Source organism: Canis lupus, chromosome 18 (genome assembly GCF_011100685.1).
Source record: "Canis lupus familiaris isolate Mischka breed German Shepherd chromosome 18, alternate assembly UU_Cfam_GSD_1.0, whole genome shotgun sequence".
Lineage (NCBI taxonomy): Eukaryota > Metazoa > Chordata > Mammalia > Carnivora > Canidae > Canis > Canis lupus.
In genome coordinates this window covers 36,403,263-36,429,292 of record NC_049239.1, presented here as the reverse complement: position 1 = coordinate 36,429,292, position 26,030 = coordinate 36,403,263, and the positions used below count along the sequence as shown (strand labels likewise).

At 36.5% G+C, this 26,030-nt stretch overlaps 1 protein-coding gene across 6 annotated transcripts in view; it reads left to right on the top strand.

The window, feature by feature from the left end:
• The window catches only part of DNAJC24 (DnaJ heat shock protein family (Hsp40) member C24), a 79,917-nt gene that overhangs the window by 28,402 nt on the left and 25,485 nt on the right, over positions 1–26,030 (top strand). For all 6 annotated transcript variants that reach the window (XR_005373410.1, XR_005373411.1, XM_038563131.1 and 3 more), the window contains one exon: positions 16,371–16,509. Coding sequence is in view for 4 of the 6 variants with exons in the window: in XM_038563131.1 (XP_038419059.1) it covers positions 16,371–16,509 (139 nt within the window). In the remaining 2 variants the exon portion in view is untranslated. The remainder of the gene's footprint in view (positions 1–16,370; positions 16,510–26,030) is intronic.

Here is a 26,030-nt window from a genome sequence, read left to right as displayed (position 1 = left end):
CTCTTAATCTGATGTCTGGTGCTTTTGGAGGTCTGTTTATCCCTCAATTGTATGCAAATTGTGTATCTCCCTTACTTTATATTTTTTGTCACATTTTTGAAAGAGTTCCTAACTCAAAGTTGAGAAGGAACTGCTCTTTGTATATCCCTGTAGCTTTATCTGCTTCACAGGTGACTTCCAAATTCCCCAGCTTCCCACCTTTTCCCTTGACTCTTGCCTTCTATTTTCAGCATCTTTAGCATATTTCCTCAGGAGTGAGTGAGTGTAGTACTTTCCTTATTGTCAGTCCTCCTACCTTTCCTCCTTACTCATTCCATCTTACCATCAGTACATAGTCTTGTTTTATGTGTGCTTCTGTTTAAAGACATTTTAATATATATTGTTAATTCACTGAATTTGAATTCAGGGCAGGAAGAACTATAATTCCTGCCTGAAGGAAGAAGCTTATCTAAAATACGGATTTTCCTCTATTAAGCACATCACAGGCTTCTTGTGCTTGGGAATACTAGAGAGCATTCATACTATTCTTGGGGGTCATTTTATTTTATTTTTAATATTTGTTTTTTGTTTTGTTCTTGTTTTTTTATTATTAAATTTTCTTGTCTTTGAAACAAATTATTATCTCTCTATCATGCAAATAATGTGGAGTTTTAAGTAGGGAAAACTCCGTATCTGTTAGTGTACTAAAAGTTCTTTTATGATCTGAACCCAATTCCACCTCTCAGCTTCATCTCTCATTACTTTTCTTCCAATTATTTTTCTCCTTCCCAGTATAACTTAGTATTAACTTAGTATTCTGCTATTCATAACTCTTATGTCCAGTATAACTTAGTATTAACTTAGTATTCTGCTATTCATAACTCTTATGTCCAGCTTAGTCCTTTCCTTTAGTGTATTTGCTGTTTCTCTCTGCCTAGAATGCCTTTCCCTTCTCTCTCCCTTCCACAATTCTTCCCCAGGCCAACTCCTATTCATCCTACAAAACTCAGTCAAGTGTCACTTTAATTAAGAAACCTTCCCTAATTTATTCTAAGTTAACACCTTTTCCATACTGTCATCTTTTCTTAACACTTCATCCTTTCCATTGTATTATAATGAATTGTTTATAGGTCGGCTGTCCCCCACTGGACTTTGAGTCTCTTAAGGGCAGAGATCCCATTGTATTCATCGTTGGATCTTCATCAGCTAGCACAATATCTGACTTGTAGTAAGGTGGTTGGTAAGTATTTTTGCAGTGGATAAACACATTTTTGGGCTACCAGTCTTGCACATGAATTATATTTTCTATTTCTGAATCACAAAATCTTAAAAATGTTAAAACATTTTAAAAATCATGTTTCAGCTGTTCAATTTGCATGAAACAATGACTGAGTTGTTTACTGCTTCTTTAGGCAATATTTTACTAAGCATTAGGTGGCAGTAGTGTGTTGTACTTGACTTTACCTTTGTAATTTTTTTTTTTTTTTTTTTTTAGCATTCATAATCTTAATGTAGTGTCGAAGTGTAAAGGACACAATGGCAGTACTTTTATACCTAACTTTTTGTAACATCATCTTGTTTTCACCTTGTAGGGGGTCCTACAAAAGTGAACAACAAACCTACCTATGTCAGTCAATGTGTCTTTCTCTCTCGCCTACCTAAACTGTATTCAGATTCATTATGAAATTACTACTGCACCGTCTTAACAACACTTCCTCACCAACTGTTTAATGGCTGTTTCATAATAACAGTGATTTGCAATAAGGAAAACCAAAAATTATCTCAGAGGATATGTGTTTTCTCAGCATCCTCAGAAGCTTAGTTTAGGCCTCTGCTTCAAAAAAAGAGTATATTAGGTGCATTGAGCTTAACTACAGTTATTTAAATGCTTTTTTTTTTTTTTTAAAGCCCATGAGTTTCTGTCAGTAACAAAGTCAATTCTCTTGTTTATTGTGTTTTATTTTAGGTGATTTGCCCTCATCACTAGGTAGTTAGAATTGAGAATTGCCATCATCTTTCCAGCCTTTGCCTTTCATCACACCATTAAATTTAGAACAGTTAACATATGAACATGTCAATTCTTTATAGTATACATTTCATTCCCATTGTAGTTTCCTATAGCTTATAAAGTTAAATCAATAGAATTTATATTTTATTTAAGAAAAATCTGTGCACTTTAGGTCAGTGGGAGCACTTCTGCAAACAGAAGAAGTAGATAACTTGTAGAGGAAACCATTTCGGTGTTGACTCAAATAGGAACTACATAAAATAAAAATCCATGAGCTTCTCTCTCATGTTGTCTCTATTTTCTGTCTCAAGGGTAGAGCACCCAAGGGAGTTCACAGCCAATGTACTAGTGTCATTAATGTAGCAGAATGATCAATTAATGAAAGAAGAGCATGAAAGTGTTGACAGAACACAGTACCTGATGGCCACAGAGCAGAGGTCAGAGTTGCTACAGGAGAGGAGCTTTGTAGGATCTATAGCTGTACGTCGCTACCCTTATTTAGCAGAGATGACTTTAGTTTGGTCTAAGTTTCTTAAGTTCTTAATTATACAAAAAAACACGTCTTTCCTGAACCCAGAGGGCAGGTGAAGTTAGCCACTGCTGCTAGTTATCACTGGGGGATTTGGAGGCAGAACGTTTACCTTGGAAGTCTCTGTGTAGCTGACTCATGTGGACCATATCATTGAAAACCTGCCTGATAGGCTTTGGGGGGTGGCAGGTGTCCAGCTTTATGTTTAAATTGAATATAATGTAACCCCTTGCACAAGATTTAAATTGTGTAGAAGTCTTATGTGCAGAGAAACAGCTTTTATCACACTTGGCTATAGTCAACAAAAAAAACAGGCACATGACTAGCCAAAGGAATTGATGGGAGATTATTTTAGAATTAGTGAATCTTGGGCAGCCCGGGTGGCTCAGCGGTTTAGCGCTGCCTTCAGCCCAGGGTGTGATCCTGGAGACCTGGGATCGAGTCTCACATCAGGCTTCCCTGTATGGAGCCTGCTTCTCCCTCTACCTGTGTCTCTGCCTCTCTTTCTCTCTCTCTGTGTCTCTCATGAATAGATAAATAAAATCTTTTTAAAAAAAATAGAGTTAGTAAATCTCCTGGTTCCAAGTATAGTGGAGAGGTCAGTTGGCTTTGAAAAGGTTTTGCATAGATTACCATAATTGTGTTACTCAGCCTCATATTTTACCTCTTTCATTTCATTTCTGTGAATCCCGTTTGTACAGTTGACCTCTTAATTCTTTATTTGAAAACGGCAGCACCTACTCTAAGTATTGCATGGCTTTGTTTTCCTTCAGTGTTTTTCAGTCTCTTGCTGCTTCACTTTGTCCTCAGCCTTCCTTTTCCTCTTATTCTCCTTACTCGTCCTCTCTTCTTCCCCTTCTCCTGTAGTCTCCCCTTCCTTTGCCTTCTCCTTCTCATCTTCCTCCTCCTCCTTGTTCTTTTTTGTCTCTTTTACTTCTTAGAACTTGCAGTCATCTCAGAATCCAGTCTCTTGATACGGTTTCACAGGCAGTCAATATCCTAGTGACATTTAGAAGAAGTTTTAAAGATAACTATGTTCAGAAGACTGAAAAGTCTCTTTAAAAATATGGTGTTGAAATGGCTCTTTGAGGGAATAGAGCAATCATTAGCAATTCTGGTAGACCAAAGAGATGTCTGCTTTTTTATACTGTTCTGTCATTGTGACTGCAGGTAGTCCCACTGAAGCCTTACTCTCAGGCTCTCACTGGGAACCATGGGACTATATTACATGTAGGATTTTATTATAAATAAATTCTGAGGATTAGTCACAAGAATTCCTTATTAAGATCAGTTTTTATGTTATGGGGCCAAATTTAGAGTTCTAGAAGAGCATACTGTTTTTGTCTATATATTTGCTACTCACCAACATTCATAGAGATACTAAGGAAGGCAATTTGACAGGGGTGGGGGGGGCGGAGATTTACCTTTTAAAAAAATTATTTTTTAGTTTAAATTCAGTTTACAAGTATATGGTATAACACCCAGTGCTCCTCACATCATGTGCCTTCCTCAATGACCATCACCCAGTTACCCCATCCCCCACCCCACTTCCTCCAGCAGCCCTCAGTTTAGTTTGTTTCCCTTAGTCAAGAGTCTCTCTTGGTTTGTCTTCCTCTGATTTTTCACCAGTTTCCCCTCCAGGAATGTAATTTTTATAGGTACTTAAAAACTACTTGGAGCACCTGGTGGCTCAGTCAGTTAAGCATCTGACTCTTGATTTTGGCTCATGAGATTTGGTCATGAGATCCAATCCTGCTTTGGGCTCTGCACTGGGCATGGAACCTGCTTAAAATTCTCTCTCCTTTTCCTCTGCTCCTTCCCCCTCTAAAAAAAAGAAAAACAAAAAAAATCAACCTGTTTTCTTTTTAATTAATTACTGTATGTATATAAGTGTGTGTGTGTGTGTGTGTGTGCATATGTGTACCTACGTATCATTCTTGTTCAAAATAGCCAGATGCACAGAAACAGAAAGTAGATTAGTGGTTGCTAGGGACTTGGAGGGAAAGGGAAGTAGAGAAGGACTCCTAACAGATGCAGGGTTTCTTTGTAGAGTGATGAAAATGTCCTGAAATTACATTGTGGTGATAGTTGTACAACTCTGTGAATATTAAAAACTAATGCACACTTTTAAAAGGGTGAATCCTATGGTATGTGAATTATATTTCAATAAAGCTGTTATTTGTTAAATAAAGGTCAGGGTCATAACCTATAAGGTTTGATGGACTGGGAGAAAATAAAAAGTACAAGTCTGTCTCTGAAAAACTAATAATTTTTGAAGGAGAATGGCAGTATTAACTTTGTGTCTTAATAATTTCACATTAGGGGCACCTGGGTGTCTGCCTTTGGCTCAAGTTGTAATCCCGAGGTTCTGGGATCGAGTCCCACATCAGGCTCCCTAAAGGGAGCCTACTTTTCCCTCTGCCTGTGTCTCTGCCTCTTTCTCTGTGTCTCTCATGAATAAATAAATAAAATCTTTAAAAAATAATAATAATTTCATTTTAAAGGATTATAATAATAGGGGCCCTACTGTGTAGGATCAGTTGTGATCTAGTCACACTAATTCTTGTTATCTGACCCTTAAAACCCTGTTTTAACTTACTATTCACTCAAATAACATTACTTGATATTTTGTCTTTTAGGTTCTTCAAATATAGAATAGTTTTATTTTAGAGTTCTGCTAATTATAAGCTATTAAACATGGTACAAACATGTACAAACATGAGTAATTCATGTTTAAATTGGAAGTGTGTACAAGTCTTGATCTCAAGGTCATGAGTTCAAGCTCTATATGGGGTGTAGAGATTACTAAAAAAATAAATAAACTTAAAAAAAAACAGGTGTAGAAGGATGAACTTTTGGGAAGGTAGAGAAAACAATGAACTGTGGAAAATCTATTGGGAAAAGGGCTGCTCTTGTCCTTCTTTAAAAAAAAATAATCTTAGGAATTTTTGGTTTTCCAAAATGGTAAAAGATTAAGTCTTGATATGAGTAATTGTACCATCTCTTCTGATTGATGCCCCAAGGACATCGTCCTCTCCCTCATCATATATTTGTCTTACTGGTTTTTTTAAAGATTTAATTTATTTATTGATGAGAGGCAGAGACATAAGCAGAGGGAGAAGCAGGCTCCCTATGGGGAGCCCAATGTAGGACTCTTATCCCAGTACTCCAGGATCACTACCTGAGCCAAAGGCAGATGCTTAACTGCTGAGCCACCCTGGGGCCTCCCTCATTGTATATTTGGAAGAATGATAACCATTGGCAATTATAGCAAGCAGGACCAAGGAGAAGTATGGTAGGAAGATGTTCCTACACCCAAAGAATTATTTCTTCCTTTCCCAGGTAAATCCTTGTATAGAAGGCTGTTGTAGAAGTTTGTCATATTGTAAATTGTTCTGCCTCAGCCCTGGTTTCTTACAAGTTGGTTAAGAGACCCTGTTGCCTTCATCCTTTCCTTCTATAAACCTCAGGGGCCCAACTGGTCCATGGCCTCTCTCCTTCCATGCTTGATTCTTGTTTTCTGGTGCGTAGTGGCAGTACTACCAACCATAGCAGAAATTCTGGCCTCCTACCACTCAAATCCGGAAGGAAAGGAAATTCTCAGAAATGGCTCTGGCCTCAGCTGACCAGGACTCAACCAGAGCATTTCAGCTTGGGACTGTTACAGCACAGAACTCTTGGGATCTGGGACATACATTAGAGGAGTTTTGTGGGGAGACTGGAGAAGAGAAGAACATGAGAGGCTGTTTTGTGACAGAAGTAGATGGGGCTGCCTGACTGGCTCAGTTATTGATCTTTGGGTTGCGAGTTCGAGCCCCACATTGGTGCTAGAGATAATAGACAAAAGTTAAAAAAAAAAAGAGAGAGAGAAAAGGCAGTGGTTGGGAGAGGTTTAGGGGATCCCTGGGTGGCTCAGCGGTTTGGCGTCTGCCTTTGGCCCAGGGCGTGATCCTGGAGTCCTGGGATCGAGTTCTGTGTTGGGCTCCCTGCATAGAGCCTACTTCTCCCTCTGCCTCTGTCTCTGCCTTTCTCTCTCTCTCATGAATAAATAAAATAAAATCTTAAAAAAAAAAAAAAGGAAGTGTTGGGGAGGGTTCCTGTGACTGCCATAGTGTTTAGGAAATAAGAGCAAAGAAGTACAGTTATTTGGAATTAACTTCTAGTGGCTGAACAGTTTCTCTCTTTGTCTTCTTTTGGAAGGAGGGAAAATTAGGAATGTGATAAACACTTTTGAGAATATCCTTGGTTTTTATAAAATTATCAAAGATTAAGAAACTACTAATTTTCATGAACTGTTTTAATAGAGACTAGGTTTAATACTTTGGTAAATTAAAAGTAGTTCTTCATTAGTGAAAACATTGGACAGTGGTATTCTTGCTGTCAGATATTATTGTGGTCAGATTTACTAATGACCTCTTACATAATTCCCTTAACCTTGACCTTTTCAATTTTCTTTCACAGCCAGTGTCTGAAGAAATGAGTTTTTACTATTTTTAGAGGTGATGAGTGCCTCAAACTGTAGTGAGGACTGAACTCACGAAAACAAGAAGACTAAAAGTGATCCACAATAAGCTTTTATTCAATGTTTCTATGTGTGTTGTAGTTTGAAGTTCCTTAATGATATTCTTCATTATAGTCTGTTTGGAATGTGTATCCACTGTGATGTCATGGAAATTCGACGTTGGGCCTGTTAGGGCTTGGAAAGACAATACTCGAACTGTCCCATTAATCATTGGCAGAAAAAGCCCAAAACTCAGTGCCATCTAGCTCTCTTTTAGAAGTGATAGTGATAAGATCTTCTGGTGTTATGATACTCTCTTTTTGGTAGCACAGAATTTGTATAGGATACATGAACACTTGTGAAAACTGAGTGGAGATAGAGAAAAGGAAATTAAGGACTTTTTTTTTTATTTTTCTAAAGATTCAACCTTTTCCATATTCACACATCCCACAGTTACACATCCATTCTTTTTTTCAAGTGTACTCTTGAATTCATTCCTCTTAGTAAGTATGTATGTAGTCTGTATCTCATTCTTCAGTTTGGAAAATATTTGAAGAAGACCATTGGGCTGAAGCGTATCCCTGAATCATACATGTTCATGCATCAGCTGAATAGAATGACAAAGTTAATAGTTGTTTGCTAGGAAAGATAGAAAAATGCAAAACCCAGATTAAACCTAAAATTTACTCCTGCTATCCAGTGCTGACTAAAATCAGGAAGTTTCAGATTTTGTACTTTTGGGGGAAGTTACATGTACAACTTAAATAAACAAGTATTTATGGAGGATATTTGTGCAGAGGGGCATTGTGCTAATCTCTGGAGAGATACAGATATAGTTAATACATAGTATTTGTATTGGGTATTTTAGGGGAGGGCTGAGTCCACAAGTAACTATAAATTCCTTGAAAATTAGGAATACTGAAGGATTTCAAAAGAACACACACAGACACACATATCATCCCTTCTGAGTAGGGATATTAAACATGGCTTCATAGAAGAGATGCATTTGAACTGGTCTGGTAGAGGATGTTTCAGTGGAGAGAATAGCATAAATAAGGCATGAAAACATAGGAATGCTTATTTATGGGTTGATATCTGAAGGACTGGTCTGGAATGACTAGACATAAATGCTGTATCTATGATACTTATAATAGAGCTGGAATGGTAGCTTGGAGTTTTTTTTTTTTTGGAGAACTTCACCTCTAAGGGTAAAGAATAGGACTGTAATCCCTTGTACAGTAGATTACCTATTAAAATTTTTGAGCTGGGGAATGACATGGTCAGAGTTTTAAGGCAAGGCACGTGAACTTGGAATCAGGTGCGTGGCCTCGAGAGCTATTAGAAGGTGAATGCTAGAGAACAGGTAAGAGCTACTTTTCATTTGAACTAGGTTTGGCATTGGGAATAGAAAGGACATCGTGTAGACAGAATCTGTCCAATTTCGTGGTTTATGGGATGAGGGTAAGGAAAGTTACCCTGATAATTGTAGCCTGGAATATTAGAAAATGTATTTATTATTCTCTTTACTCATTCAGCTTTTATTGAGCATAGTGGTGATTTTAGCAGAATAAAGAATTCAACAGGAGGTGGAACTAATTTTAGAGTCCAGATAATCAGTTGGATTTGGACATGAACTAAGTGGTACTGGTAAGATAGCGTTTAGGAGGTATTTTGAAATTTGGTTCGGGAATTCAAGAACATTTGAAGCTAGAAATGGAGAACTAGCATCCTATTAATGGTATTAAACTCATCTATTACACAGAGGAAAACCAAAGTCCTGTGTCCACAGAGGAAAACCAAAGTCCTGTGTCCTCAGGGTCCACTTTGATCAAATAATGTCAGTATGACAATTTGGGAATTTTTGTTTAATTCAATTTGCTCAAAATCCTTTCCATAGTTGATTTTTACTTCCTTTTTGCCATCAATATTTTAGAAATCAAAACAGCCTAATCACAAATGTGTAATAAAGGATTAATGTATGATTCCCCAACTTTTTATTCAATCTTAGATATAAGTAGCAAGCTATTAGTGAAATAAAGCGATGTATCTTTTAAAAAAGGAATGTAAGAAAGGCATTAAAACAGGTGGACCTCTTTTTAGGTGACCTGAATTAATTTCTTGTTGTATGGTAGGCAGTTTATCATAAAACTGCCTTATGTACTTTCTTTAAAGAAATAGTTTCATTTCAAATTTACATGTTGCTTAGCTATTAGAAAAGGTTATTTGGAGTTAATGAATATATGAATTTGCACTAAAATCTTTTAGAAGTTGCTAGAATTTTTTGTTTTTGTTTTTTTAAAGATTTTTTATTTTATTTATTCATGAGAGACACAGAGAGAGATAAAGAGAAGCAGAGACACAGGCAGAGGGAGAAGCAGGCTCCATGCAGGAAGCCCGACGTGGGACTTGATCCCGGGTCTCCAGGATCATGCCCTGGGCTGCAGGCGGCGCTAAACCGCTGCGCCACCGGGGCTGCCCAGAGGTTGCTAGAATTTTTGCAGTGTATTGTATTATGTTCTTCTCACAACTTATACATACTTCAACTTTTGTCCCTTCCAGTAGGTAAACACTTGTCTCTGTATTTAGCCTATCAGTGGACATTATTGTAGCATTCGGTAGCTGAAGCCTGATATAAATTGTATCCTCCTCTAAAAAAAAAAAAAAAAAAAAAAAAAAAATCAACAGGTTAAAATACCACTGGCATATTGTTCAGATTTCATCAGGTTCTTCATCATCGGTGTTGGCATTTGTGCAAACAATGAAATAAAGGGGCTGGCATTTATGATTAGTGAACAAAAGGTATCAAATATCAAAAAATTTATGACTTAGAATACTTTATGTAATTTTCATGGTGGTGGTCTAGGTTAACAATCGAAGAGTGTCACTCATTGAGCATTTTTTTTCTTTTTTGTGTGTGTGGATACACACTTGGAAGGACGCATCTGTCAAGGAGAAATATTTATGAAGCACTAATTTTCTGACTTGCACTTAATTCTATGTTTTAAGCAGTAGAGGCCAACGTTGTGCTTCTCAGACTTTAGCATGCATAATAATTGCCTGAAGAGTTTGTTTAAACACAGATTCTGCCCCTACTTCCTACCCCCACCTCCCACCCCCTAGATTTGGGATGGGGCCATCTTCTAATGAGCTCTCAGATATTGCTGATGTTGCAGATCTGAGGACCACATTTTGAGTTGCTCTGGGCTGACACATTGTGACAGTCACCCCAGAATTAGTAATTTAGAAGCACTTGGAATTCTTACATGGAGAAAATCTGAAATAAAATGTTCCATATTGGACAACCCTTTGCCATAGAATCTCAGAATTAAGAGCCCATAATGAAAGCATTAGTTATCAATTACATAATTAGTTAGGATATAAGTAACATATATTAATCCTGATAAAATATTACATATTTTTTGTATATCTTGTAGTTGCATGAATGATCTTATATTTTCAGATCAAGACAGTTTCTAATCTTTTGTTTGTGTTTATTTTTCTCATCCTCAGTTAGTGACATGGGGATTTAAAGAACATAGGTCTGTGTAATATAATAGATATCCCCCAAATGTAAATGAAGTCATTTGAGAATAGTACAATAGCAGTTTGCTAAAACTTTGGAGACAGCCACGTCTGTAATGTAATAAAGAATCACAGAGAGACAATGCTCGATATTTTTAGTATTGTGACATATTTATGATATTTTAATTTTGAATGTACTTAGTCCACTGCTCAGCAATACTTAACTTTTTAAAATGTTTTAAAGTGCTTGAAGGTTGGCATATGGGACTTGAAAGTAATAAAACTATATTTTTATAAAGTCTATAATTTAATATAATAGCTTTTCACTGATTTGTATTAGTCTTTGAGTTTTCTGTGTTTTGATTGTATTTATCTGTTTTAATATTGGAAGAAATTTCTAATTTTTTTTCTTTATGGGTTAGGAAGATTTTCTAAATCTCTTTTAATAATTTTAGGCATGTCTAAAGATTTTTTTAAAAATATTTTATTTATTTAAGAGCAAAAGAGAGCAGGGGCAGAGGGAGAGAAAGAAGGCAGACTCTCCACTGAGCAGGGAGCCTAATGGGGGACTCAGTCTCAGGACCCTGGGATCATGACCTGAGCCGAGGCAGATGCTTAACTGGCTGAGCCACCCAGGCACCCTTAAAGATGTTTTTCTAATGAGATGTGGTCAATATATAGTGAAAATGCACAGCTCTTAATGTTCATTTGGGTGAGATTTGATACCATATAACCACCATCCCAAACAAAATATAGAATGTTTCCATTCCTCCAGAAAATTTCCTGTGCCCCTCTGCAGTTAAATTCCACCCCCTATTCTCATCTGGAAACCAACTTTAAATTTCTATCACTATAGATTAGTTTTGTCTGAATTTGAATTTCATATCAACGTAATTATATAGTATGTACTCTTTCGTTGTTGCCCAACATAATGTCGATATTCATATATTTTATTAAGTATATCATTTTTTTCTTTTTTACTGTTGAATAATATTACTTTATATATGGACATATTACTACTAATCCATTCTCCCGTTCATAAACTTTATGTTCTAGTTTTTGGCTATTGTGAATAAGGTGGTGAGTATCTTTGTTTAATAAGTCTTTAGTGAACATTTGTTTTTATGTTTCATTTCTTTTAAGTAAATATTCAAGAGTAAATATCCAAAATTATTTGACCACAGAATAGGTATATTTGTCTTTGTCAGAAATTATCAGTTTCATCCTAGCACCATATGAAAGTTCTAGTTATTCTTTATCTTCACCAACATTTAGTGTTATCATTCTTTTTTGTTTTAGCCATTCTATTAGGTGTTTAGTAGTATTTCATAATTTTTATCTACATTTTCCTGATAACTAATGAAAAAGTTTGAGCACAAGTTCATGTGCACATAGTCTGTTCATCTATCTTCTTTTGACAAAGTCTCTTGTTTTTCCTCCTTGATTTTTTATTAGTATGTTTTTTTATCATTGATTTATAAGATTTTGTTATTGTTGAATATTCTATATGCAAATCTTGTGTTAGATATATATTTAATCACTTTTTTTTTAACCAATCTGCAGCTTGTCTATTTTCTTAATTGGTGTTCTTTGCTGAGCAGAAAATTTTAAAATTTTGATGTTCATTTTATCCATTTTTTTATCATTAGTGTTTGTGCTTTTTATTTTCTGTCAAAGCAGTCTGCCCACCCGAAGGGGCAAAGATATTCTCATGTATTTCCTTCTAGAAGCTATGTGAAACATTTATGTTTATGACTCATTCATTTTGCATTAATTCTGGTATATGAAATGAGGTAGGTAGGGGTTGAGGTTAATTTTTTCCAGATGGCATCCAGTTGTTTCAATTCAGTTTATGAAATTGCTTTGGCACCTTTGTTGAAAATCCGTTTCTTCTAGACTCTTTATTCTGTTCTAGTGATTTATTTGGATATATTTACACCAGTACTACAGTCTTGATTACTGTAGCTTTATAACAAATCTGTAAAGCAGGTAATGTAAGTTCTTCAGCTTTGTTCTATTTCAAGATTCTTTGCCTGTTCTAGATCCTTTGTATTTCCATATATACCACAAATGTATTTACACAGTGTTTGATTTCTTGTAGCTGCCCAAACAAGTTACTACAAACTTGGTGGCTTAAAACAACAGAAATGTATTCTTTCATAATTCTGGGGAGTCTAGAAATCCAAAATCTGTATAACTGGGCCAAAGTCAAGGCTCTAGGAGAGAGTCCATTTCTTGTCTCTTCTAGCTGCGACTGGCTGCCAGCATTCCTTGGCTTCTGGCCTCATCATTCCCAATCTTTAATGCCATTATTTCAAATCCCTCTCTGTGTCTCTGAATGGTCTTCATATCATCTTCTCCTCTGTGTGTCAAATTTCCTTCTGTCTCTTTCTTATAGGAATACTTGGATTATATTTAGGGCCCACTTTGGTAATTCAGAATAATCTCCATTTAAAGATCTTCAAGTTACATCTTCGAAGATCTTTTTCCTAATAAAGTAACATTGTACGAGTACCAGGGATTAGGACCTGATATCTTAGGTTATCAGCCTATGACAGAATGTGTTTTCTTTTAGACCTCATTTCATTCTGGAGCTTGCTGTCAAAACGGATTGGATTGAGGCTTTTAGCACCCTAAATGACATATTTATTTACTTGCTAATAATTGCAATTTTTAATTGGACTGTGCATCATGGAATGAAATTCATTGCATTCTAATAGCACAACAGATTAGGCCTCAGATGGTGAGTTGCTTATTTAAAATAGCAGTCAGGAAAATACCAAGTTAGTAAGGAAATTGAATTATGCTTTGACTATCGTAGAGTTGATACATGACTCAATAAAATTTAGTGATAGCTTTTAGTTTTGGGTGGCCACAAACTAATTCTTGATTTTGTAGGGCTTTCCCGGTGAGGCTTGTTACCCAAATCTTCTTCATGCAGTGTTAGAAAAATGGGTCAGCTGGAGAACTTTACATAGCAAACTCTGATTTGGTTTGGGGATATTACTTAAATAGTCCAACTGTAGGGACTGCCTAGACTTCAGTATGGGAATCACTTTTTATGAGCATCATTTGATAAATCATAGCCATAAAAAGATGAAACTGTAAAGCCTTAGTTTCCCTTTCTTTTCTTGTCATTATATTAATTAGCTTAAATATTTAAATGTTGATAACCCTTAGATTTGGCATAGGAAGAGAAATAGTTTGCCAAAAGGAAAATGGAAGCCTAATTCTCTTTGTTTGCCCTATAATCTTTCTCTCAGCATGCATGATGTTCTTCTGTGCAACCAGATAACACAATAGCTTTGCTTTGCTAGTAAGGATCATCAGCAGTGTGAAAAGTTCAGCATGAAAACAAACTCACTGTCAGAACCAGTAGTCTACATTATGAATAAAAATTTACATACTTTCTGAATTCTAGATTGAGGATTGAAGTCACTTTACTTCATGTTCCTTCCCACAATTCACTGAATGACTTTGGACTTAATAACTTGTATAATACATGACATTGTACCTGTAAATTTTTCTTTTTTTTTTTTTTTTTTAAGATTTTATTTATTTGTTCATGAGAGATGCAGAGAAAGAGAGAGGCAGGCTCCATGCAGGGAGCCTGAAATGGGACTCGATCCTGGGTCTTCAGGATCACACTCTGGGCTGAAGGCAGCGCTAAACCACTGAGCCACCTGGCCTGCCCTGCACCTGTAAATGTTTCATGTTCTTTCAATGTCTTTTAATGAAAGAATTTAAGTGATTATGCCATTATTAGTTGATGAGTATGTGAGCTAACCATACTAATGTCATGAAATATAAAAATGGTGGGGTTTTTTTTCCCTGTTTTATTATAAAAACTTTGAAGAAAAAGAACAAGGACTAAAGGGAGAAAACTAGTCTACTAAGTTCAAAGGAAATTCCTAAGATATATATTTTTTAAGATTTTATTTATTTGAGAGAGAGCGAGCATGAGTAGGGGGAGAAGCAGAGGGAGAGGAGAAGCAGACTCCCTGCTGAGCAGGGAGCCCTACTTGGGCTCCATCTTAGGACCCTGGGATCATGATCTGAGCCAAAGGCAGATGCTTAACCAACTGAGCCACCCTGGTGCCCCTTAAAGTAACTTTTAAAATTAAGATATGTTCTTTAATATATTTTATAAAGCATTCAGAATAATTACTGGTAGCAAATTCTAGTTGAATAGTATCAAGTAGTTCCTTGTTAACTTGAGTGAAAACATGACATATTTGAATATCTGCTATTGTGATAGCCCCACATCATTTAAGTGAAATGTCTCTACATTTAGATAACCTTTCCTCACTTATTTGTTGAAAGACTCGGCAATGCAAATAGAATATTCTTTCAGAACTGATAAATAAAGAGAAGGAAGAACCATGGAGAATATAGAGGAAAAAGGAGATAATATAAGTGAGGTGTCTAATAAACCACATTCACATTTGAGAATTGATGAATTGGTATAAAGTGTTTTTGTTTTGACCAAATACTTTTAAAAATTACTGCACATTGAAAACATTTTAAAAATGTCTTAGATTTGGAAAACATAAGTGAAAGATTTACAATGAATTAACTTACATCCAAATGTTGTGTTGAGTTCTTTAAAGTTTCTTACTAGAGCACTTGGATAGCTCAGTTGGTTGAGTGTCTGCTCTTGGTTTTGGCTCAGGTCATGATCTCAGGGTCCTGAGATTGAGCCCCATGGTTGTTCCATGTGGGATGGGAAGTCTGCTTGAGATTCTGTCTCTTCCTCTGCCCTCCCCCCTCACCCATGCTCTCCCTTTGTCTCTGAAATAAATAAAACTTTAAAACAAAAAAAGTTGTTTCTTACCAATCTGCTGTAGAATAACCATTTTTCAATAAAAGTTTATGTCTGGGAATTTGTAACTTTAAAATCTTCAGGGCTGAGCTGGAAGATGAAAGGTATTTATTTTCAAGTATGATTGTATAATCTGATTTTGTGAGAAAAAGCTAGTAGTTCATTTGTGATGGTATTTACAGCCACACATCTTATATAAGGAAAGCTTCATACTCTACAGAGTTTGTGCCCTTTCTTTGTCATGTCCTGCTTATCTGCACGTACCTATTTCTGTTTGTGTTAGTCATCCTCTCTAGGTAAATTGTCCATGAGACCAGTGATTCTATCAGCAAATTATCCAGAAAATGCTGTCTTTGCATGTTGTGACAGATCATGTCACTGGTGGATTTATAGCTACTCCAATGGTCTCATTAACCTGGCAGTTGTCTCCTGTGCCCAACACTGTTGTCTTGTTGCCTTGGCATCTTAGTTTTCATCTGCTCATTACCTTCTTTTCTTTTCTTTTCTTTTCTTTTCTTTTCTTTTCTTTTCTTTTCTTTCTTTTCTTTTCTTCTTTCTTTTCTTTTCTTTCTTTCTTCTTCTTTTCTTTTCTTTCTTTTTCTTTTCTTCTTTCTTTTCTTTTCTTCTTTTTTTTCCCTTCCTTCCTTCCTTTCCTTCCTTCCTTCCTTCCTTCCTTCCTTCCTTCCTTCCTTCCTTCCTTCCTTCCTTCCTTTTTTTTTTTTTTTAAGACTTTATTTATTTATCCATGAGAGACAGAGAGAGAGAGAGGCAGAGACACAGGCAGAGGGCGAAGGCAGGCTCCATGCAGGGAGCCTGATGTGGGACCTGATCCTGGGTCTCCAGGATCACACCCTGGGCCGAAGGTGGCACCAAACCGCTGAGCCACCCTGGCTGCCCTCATTACCTTATTTCTTAACTAAAACTTAGATTTACGAGTGTTGGTTGTTTGTTTTTTACCTACCTCCATCAACCCTCTCTATTCACCATCCCCTTTATTTTTGATTGGCAGTATCATCCAGATAAACAAAGTGCAGATGTGCCAGCAGGAACAATGGAGGAATGTATACAGAAGTTCATCGAAATTGATCAGGCATGGAAAATTCTAGGGAATGAAGAGACAAAAAAAGAGTATGACCTGCAGCGGCATGGTGGGTACTTGTGGTGAGGAGCCACAGCACACTGGCAACTCTTTGAAGCTTTCCTGGGGAGCATATTCCAGCATTTGTACCAAGTTATTATTGCCTTCCTTACTCCTCCCTTCCATCACTGTTTTTAATTATGTCCTACTCTTAGTAGTGATTATTGTGTGTCCACTGAGAAGTTAACAAAACTAGTAGGATGTGGCTTCTTAAGGAAGCCCTGAAAACTACTTTTTCTAACTAATGAAAAATGTTTAATTACACATTTCTAATGTGTTTAATAACTTATTTTTTAATTTAATTATGTGCTGATTAAAATTTTAATTGTAGTACTTTTAACAATGTGTACTATATAAATGGCAGTCAAAAGAAGGGTTCTCTATGGGATAACATCAGAAAGCACTCTGCTGTCTTTGCACTTGTTTTAGGCTAGGTTTCATGATTGTCTCCTGAATACAGTATTCTTTAGAAGATTGCTATAAATGGTATTTTAGGAATGCACCTTTCCTAAGCAGTTTTAAAAGTCATTTCTTTTATGCATTTTAGAAAATAGCTTCTTAAAACAGTGACAAGCTCTGGTGAGAAAGAAAGGGAGAAATGTAGGTCAGGTTTGTCACACATAGACTGCAGTTACACGAAGTGATAGGCTGTCTTTCAGCACTGGCCTTGGGATAGGAGTCCCTTAGTCTTGTATGTGAACCTTCAATGTGCACCCTGCATGCTAATGGGGGGAGTCAATAATCAGTTACAGCCTGTGGGGAAAACACTCAATTGCACTCTGCAGTAGCACACCAGGTTCAACATTGACTCAAATGTGTTGATAAAAGCTCACTATCTCTGTAGTTGATTATTGAATCCCCTCCCGCGCTCTACACTGGCACATCATCAAACCTAACAAAATGATTTTAAGGTTCCTACTACTAAGGTTATGAAAATTTTATTTGAGAAACAAGGCTTACTTCTAAAGCACAGCATTGTAGGATAAAACCAATGATATATATGGAATTTCCATATTTTCAGAGGGGACTATACTGGTGGTATTACAGGCAGTATGTGATACCTTTGTGTATAAAGATTTCGTGAGCTATTTGTTTATACAATGGAGAACTTAATAGTGACTTTCATCATACTAATCAGCTCTAAGGCCATTCTAGTTTTTTTTAAGACTGATGAACTTTTTAAAAATATTAAACTGATGAGTGTAAATTCACTTTGCGGTGAATTTAGTTAATCTTCAAATATGGCTTGAATATTGGGTCTTACCTGTTTGGTGCATATATAAGTATCCTGCAAATTTATTATTTCTTTTGTAAATCTGTTTTATTTATTTATTTTTATTTATTTTATTTTATTTTTTAAAGATTTTATTTATTCATGAGAGAGACAGAGACAGAGAGAGAGATGGGGGGGGGGGCAGAGACACAGGTGGAGGGAGAAGCAGGCTCCATGCAGAGAGCCCGACATGGGACTCTCTCCTGGGCCTCCAGGATCAGGCCCTGGACCGAAGGTGGTGCTAAACCACTGAGCCACCTGGGCCACTCTGTAAATCTGTTTTACTTCTGGCAAAAGAATGTAGAAGTGGTTCCATTTGAGGATGAATTCTATTTATAGGTCGTTCTTTTTAACCTTGATTCTCGTGATAGGATTTCTATGGAAGTACTGAAACTAATATACACGAATGTGTCGTGTGTGAGAAGTTACCTATGTGTTTTTGCACATCTTTAGTTACTTTGTGGGTGCGTTTGCCGAAGATAAGGATAATCCACAAACCTGTACTCAGCGGGTGTAGGGGTATGTACTTGCCCTGTTGCTCTGCATTTTTGCCATTCCACATCCTGTGTACTATTAAGAATCTGTCAGTAAAACTGACTAGAAGCCCACTATCTAAAGAGAAAGAAATAGGGAGAGATCAGGAATAAAAAAACTAATCTCTCTTCCTAGGGAATAGGATGTTGGTAGATGAGAAATGGAGAGAAACAGGAAACGGTTAAAAGTGAGCAGTACAGTTGGACAAAGCAAAGTTTCAAAAATGTCGTAAGAACAAATAATATCTTCTCATTGCCTTTGAGAAGTCCTTGGAAATTTAGATTTCTTTTGAGCTTTGAGTCCTTGGTTTTAAGGTTTTAATGGAGGTAACTGCAGCCTACTGGATCATAGGGGACTCTTGTAGGTCATTGATGAGGCCACAACAACATTTAGACAAACTGAATATAGTGAGAGTTGGGCCTGATTCATGATCTGGATAGATCTTCTGCTTGGAATTTAATGTTCGGTTTGCTCTACAAGTTTTTCAAGTAGGTTCTAGGAGGACAGTAGAAATACAGCTTTTCATGACTTTTCAATATGTCAGATCCAAGTACTAGGTATTTCCTTTATTACCAGCAACTCCAAATGGTGAGAATGCTTTACTTCCATTTTAAATTGAGATTGGATTGCTGTTTAGATAAGAACTGTAGAAGTCCAAAAAAAAAAAGAACTGTAGAAGTCTCTTATCCAAAAATAACTGGCTGTTTTTAAGCCTTTCATACTAGAGCTATTTTTAAAAATCTCATAATAAACCTAGTTTCATACTGTCATTTCTTTTGAATGCTGACATTAATTTTTCCTTCTTGACCCATCTTCAGTAATTGGCTCCTTAAAAGAAGGAAATGAACTTGAACTTCTAACGGTGAGGATTTAGATTTGATAGAAGGAAAACCTTTGAGAGTGATAATTTGTTAAAGACCAGGATAGGTTACCAAGAGAGAGAGAATTTGTTATAACCAGGTCAAAGCACTCTTTTTTTCTGGGTCACCCCCTGGGGACATGGAAATAGCTTTGTTATACAGAAGTCTTTTTGCATGTGGTGATAGTTCATTGTAGAACTTTCTTTTCAGAGGGTGTGCCTTAAATATGTTTGTTTCCTGTCTTCCATTAACTTGGAGTATAAAATAAACCTAAGCTCCATAATACTTGGGAAGGAGGCAAGAGATGTTTTATTGGCTGGTGTTGAATGCTTTCTTATATTTCAAAGCTCAGAGTTGGTGCTCTGTTGTAAGAAAAGCCTCATCAATATTGCCCACAACCATTTATTTCCCTAAAAGATCATTTAAAGGGGCTCTTGACATCCGTATTTCTTTGCTTTACAAAAGATAGGATCCAATGAATTCTAATAAAGTCTAGGGTAGATACCATAGTAAAGTACATATATTTTTCTTCCTCATTTCCATGTATCTATTCTTAGTTGATAATTTTAGGGCAATGTTGGCCAGGCTGAAGAAAAGCAAATCTAAAAAAAGATGAGTGATATTCAGTTCCCAGATATTATACATTTTGAAAGCAGTGTTAACTAGTGAATTTAATCAATTAGTTCCAGTTGGCATATTTACCTTCTTGTTTCTAAGGATGCTTCCAAAGGCTTGCTTCCCAAGTTCCCTTGAAAGGCATGTAGTTATTCAAGATTAGGCTTTGCATTTCAGACAACCAGAGGAGCACTTTGGAAAATCTTTTTCGGATTTATAAAATGTTTATATGAATAATATCTGTTGAATAGGTTTTGGTGCCCTTATAAACCTATGGGGAGTTTTCTCATATATTAAGCACATTAAAAAACACTTTAGAAGTATATCATGAGAAGATAATAGGGATCATGATTCAGTTGCTTTGTAATGTGACAGTCACACAGATCTCTGATGTCTGAGTGACTGTATAGAGTGACACAGCTGATGAGTTAGGTTTACTTCTTTGTGACCTGAAGTAAAACAAACCTTCAAGTGAAGTTGGGCAAATGAAATGTTTTAGAAAAATAAGTGGATTGTGTTTGGAATCCTTGGTAGTATATTATTTTGTTAATGTATCTTGGTTTTCTGTTAGTGAATTATTTTGGTAATGTGTAGTCTTCACCTTATAGTCAGCCAAGTCCTTGGATACCCAAAACAGCCTGACTCAGGAGATTGGGCCAGACATTATAAAGTCAGTGTGTCTTTACTCAAAGCTAATCAGCTACTCTCCCTTAGCTAGATTCAAAAGGTCATTTCTGATGTTATATTATACAATTTACCTTGTGCCCTTTTATTAGGATAAATATTTGAGAATGGGAGGTAATCAAATAAATTATGGGCCAAATGGGAACATGTCTTAAAACCCCACCAACATTTTTGTGTCAAAATGCAATTAAGCCCAAAATAAGAATCTTTTGTGAAAAGCAAGTTAATGCTAAAAACTGATTTAATACTTTTAAATGTAGATAATATGAGTCTGAATTAATTTAAGAATAATGACTTAAGGCCAGTAGATATTTGTGTAGATTATGTACTAAAACTGACCCTTATAAAACACTTGTATTAGTCAGATCAGAGTTTCCATCTATGATCATATCAGTATTTCCATTTGATTTTAGGAATTTGAAAATTGGCTGTAAAAATGTGCTTCAGGTAAAACTTGAAGATAAGCATCAGGGGGCATGTTTTTTTTGGTGACTGTCTCTGGGAAAAGTAAGTATGTGAAATGATGCAGAAAATCCATCTAGACAGTTAGGGACTGGCATTTTCTTCAGAGGGAGAAGAGAGTATAGAGAAAACTTTTCTGTGAGCGTCTTCCTGCTCCCTCTTCTTTGTCACAAGAAGGTGACTTCTCATGTTATCTTTTACTTTTACTTGAATGCAAATAACTTTTTGCAGTGAAAATATATTTTAAGATCTTTTCTCAGTGGTCTTGAATAAAAATTTGGCTGGTTTCAAAGAATGTTACAGAAGCCCATGGGCAAGATCACAGTTATAATTCTGGCATACTTGGCCATAGTTGGGAGTTCTGATTTAATACCAGAGAAGATGAAAGATTTAAGGAAGTCTGTGTCTCCCACTTTAATGTCTCTCCCGGTTTCACTTGGGTACTTGACCCAATTGACATCAGTGAGTCTTAACCCAGAATGGGGTTACCTTTCTCATTGCTTTTTTTCTCTCAGAATTGAAACTTTCATTCCATATTACATTCTGATCACTTCTGCTTTGCTCAGTGTACAGCCAATGAATTGGAAATGAGTGTTAACACTTCTTAATTTTTTTTCTTTGTGATCTTTTTATCCTCATAGCTATCACGGTAGTCCATACCCAGAGTGTAACACATACCCACAGCTGCTAATTGGCCGCCTCCTATAGTCCTGTACATTTTGATTGGTCTAAATTTCTTTATGCTCACTCCGCTGTTTAAGAACTTCTGTAATGACCCTCTCCCCAACGTAACATTGACCCATTCATCTAGAATTTAAATGGGATAGAAGCTTTGAAACCTCAGCCTTATCACCAATCACAAACCTGATGTGAATCTTCTACCCTGGTTCATGTAAGGGCTCCCAAACACATATGCCTATGCTCTTTGTCATTACTCAGAACATCCTCCTATTCTGATTCATCAGTTTATTTTTTAAAAGTATGTATGTATGTATGTATGTGAGAGCGCGCCTGTGCAAGAGAGCACACGAGCAGGGGGAGCTGCAGAGGGAGAGGGAGAAGCAGACTCCTCACTGAGCAGGGAGCCCAGTGCAGGGCTGGATCCCAGGATGGTACCATGATTTGAGGTGAAGGCAGCTGCTCAGCTGACTGAGCCACCCAAGTGGCCCTGTCACGGTTTATTTTTTATTGAAGTTTGAACTCAAATCTTCCTATCCACCCTGAACTCTCAAAGAAAGCTTTCCCTGACACTCTAATCCACCATCATTTCTAATCTCGGAATCTAAATTATTTTTCATTTTTTCTCTGTGGTTCCTATCTTTCAATTTCATTTGATACTCAGAAGGACTAAATCATTATATGGACTATGGATTTGGTAATAGTGGACCGATATTAATAGGACTGACAGTAGCAAAGTATATCAAACTTCTTAACACTGTCACAAATCCAGACAAGGTCAGGAGTTGTTGCCTTCCTACACTGTGGTACTTGAGGCTTTCTCCTCTCATAATGGATTGATGTTTAGTCATTTTCTCAGGGTCTGGTACAAACAGGTCAACAAACATTATGAGATAATTAACAGTTAAAATAGCTGCTGTTTACTGAGCACTAGCTCTATGGTAATTGTCTTTCAGTCATTGTTTAACAGCCTCTTAAGGAAGATATTAATATCTGCTTTGCAGAGAGAGTCTGCAGTTCAGAGGGGTTAAGTAATTTGACTAACGTCACATGCCTAGTAATTGATAGAGGGGGAGTTCAAGCCATTTTCTGACTGGTAATTGTGTTATGCTGAACTGTCTAGTTTTGTGTAGGTGTGTACAACTTATTATTGTTAGTTCCAGATAGGAATGAGTTCTGAGGCTCAGAATGAGAGGCTGGGCCTGCTGCTGCTGTTCCACCTGTTGTGTAGTGAAACATGAAATTCAGTTTCCGGCTTTCATTTGGTATCTTTTCTGAGCACTGGGTGCACGCTCAGTTTATAAAAGCCCCACAGTTCTTCAAGTCCATAATTAAACTCCAGGTTTGTAATTTTTCTTTGCTATGGAAAGCCTTGCAGTTGTGACTCTTTAGTTTCACCTGGGAAATGGTTAGATTATAGACGTTTCTGATTTAATGAGCAGGTTTCACGTTAAATGTTGCCTGATTCTGAATCTCTTATCAAGGTGGAGACTGTTCCAAGAACAGAGACTATTAAGGACAAGGAAGCTGATTTCCTTCAAGTTAGTTCCTATATGAAAAGTTTAATTATGTATAGTGAAATGAGTTTTAAGAATGAGGTGATTGTGTAAAATTAAATCACTTGGTTTTAAAAAAGCAAGATACTAAGACCTAAAGAAAAACACTGCTGTTTGCTTCTTATACACAGATGACTTCCGTAGTGTGAAATAAACTTTAAGTATTTTAAAAGGCAGAAAAATAAATACAATAGACTAATTGCTAAATGAGAGCATCCTGGGGACTTGATCGCTTAAGTTACGACGTTGCTACACATGAAAAGTAGGGACGAAGCCACAGATGGACTAGATCTTTTTGTGTTGGGTTGAATGAGACTTTTGATATCTCAGCCATACTGAATAAAGTTAAATTTCTCTCCTTCGTATCTTTTTGTTGCTGTTACTTATTTTTACTTATTTATTTGAACTGTAGCTAGAGTTAGAAAAGGTTTCCTGGGATTAGGAAGTGTAATTATTTAGGCAGCAAAAAGTTGTTTTAGAAATTTTACTATCATTAGGAGGAAGCTTTAAAAGGCTGGAATTCCATTGTCTTGTAAGAAGTAAGAAATATTTATTGATTCCCAAATGGAGCTGAAAAAAACCTTTCCTCTTTTAGAAAGTTGTGAATGACCCAGCGAGAGCTCTAGTAAGCTTTACTGAACCAAGCTGCTAATAGTTATTTAATGTTATTCTTCAGTGTGAAAGAATCTCCCTAGATTTTCCTTTTAATCTCTTTGAATTGCAGGCTCATAAACCTCTCTGATGAGTCCTGCCAGTGTTTTCTTAGATCCCACCGTTGAGACAAAGGAGCCACAGAATTCTTTCACCTCTTGTTGTCAGACAAATCCAATAGAACACAAGGTCAGAAGGGCCTGTACTTCTAAAGGTTGAAAGATTCTTTTCCAAGTAACCACGTAAATTATTTGATTTTATCATTATATTCCTCAGGAATCTCTCTTTATAATGCATTGCTTTCTATATGTAAATAAATTTGGATCTTTTTCTCGCCTCCATATTTGCCTAAGCTTTGAGTACAGCGCAGGGTATGAATGAACATGCCCACCTTAGGAAAGGCTGAGCCCCATTTACTTCAAAAGAACTAGGAATCATGTAGTGTAATTGGACTTAAGATAGAGTGCCCAAGTGCCACGCATTGCATTTTCTTTCCAAATGGCTGGGTTTGTGTGTTTTTAAGTTGTTACCATTTTGGGGCTAAGATTCCAGATTTAAATCTTGTATCTCTTCTTTTAATTAAATCACTTTCTAAGTCAGTGTATGTTTTCTCAACATTTTTACTAGTGTCATGTTAACAGGAAAACTCTGAGATAGAATTTACATTTTTGGATACCTATTGAAATAATTTCATTGTAATGAGCAAAAATATTTATAATATGTAATACTCGAAAGAAAAGAAACTTCTCTATTTTGCAGATGCCATGCCTGATTAGTAGACAATTATCAAAGCTAATTACTGGGTTCCTGTGCGTTACTTTACAGGCTAGGGAGGAATTAGGTTTTCTAATTATAACTACAATGGTGGACAAGCAGAGATCATTGTTTAAAAAGAGAAAAAAAAAACATTGATTTGTTTGTGCTCCTTCCTTGTAATCGTAGTTAGGGGGGAAGTTGCTGTTGCCCCATTCCCTGGACACCTGCCTCTCAACAAAGGCTCGTGGTCACCTCCCCACCCCCTACATTTAGATTCACCTTTTACTTGTATGTAACCCCTCTGCTCATTATACACTTCTACAGGGATCCAATTTTCCTTGAGTTAATCACCCCCAGCCTTTTTCAGAAGTTGTTAGATTACTGTCTTTTCAAGGAATACACACTTTCTTAGGAGGCTTTTAACTTCTTTCCCCTAACTTTTGTTTCCTTATTTCTATTAAAAAGTGTAGCTCTTGGGGCCTCAGCACACTACCTTTAAAACTTTTTGTTGAAATGTATCATACATGCAGAAAAGTGCGTCAATCCTAAGTGTCCAGCTTGATGGATTTTCACAATAAACCCACATATCTAACAGCACCCAGAAGGCCCCCTGTGACTCCCTGTAGTCACTGTTTCCTCCCACACCCAACCCCACAGTGTCACACAACAACTTGGTAGTTTTGGCTGTTATATTTCATATAATGGGGGATCGGATAGTGTGTTCTCTTTTGTGTCAGATAGGACTTTAAAGCCAGAATCCCCACAGAAACTTGGACTGTTGTGTCCGCATAATATTAAATAATCAGATCAAATATATAGATGTTTAGACAGCCACAGAACATGAGAATATTTTTAAACATAATTCTTTTAACTCTGACCTTGGGCAGAGTACTAAAACCATTTTTGCACTGTTTTCCCTCTTACTATGAGATATCATCTCAGTTGACCTGTCAACAATAGGTAGCTAGTCTAAAGTTATTGTACATAAAGAAGAAAAAATAAAAAAAATGTAAAGGCCACTTTTTTTGAGGAGGTGGAATAATAGAAAGGGGTTCCATGTGAAGTAGTAACTAGGTGAGCATGACAGTAGCTTCCTAGTAGAGAAGCACAGCAATATGAAGCTGACTTCCTTGGCAGTTATCTTTGCCAGTTATTTCTCATTTATTATTTTCAAATAGAAATAGCATAATAGACATATATGAATGAGTTGTCTTTTTGTGTAATTGCTGTATTGCAGGTGTTCAAGATAGGTTAGATTAAGGCTTATTCATTTTGTCATTACCTCTGATTTGCTTTAATTGATTTCAGAATTACTTAAGATATCGATCAGATACCCGGGAATAAGCCAACTTTCACTGTAAATTATTTACATCTGTTTTTTCCCTAGCTACAGTCTGTTAAGTGCCAATTACCCCCATTTCTAAATCTAAAACAGTGTTTCATTTCCCCATTCAAGCAAACT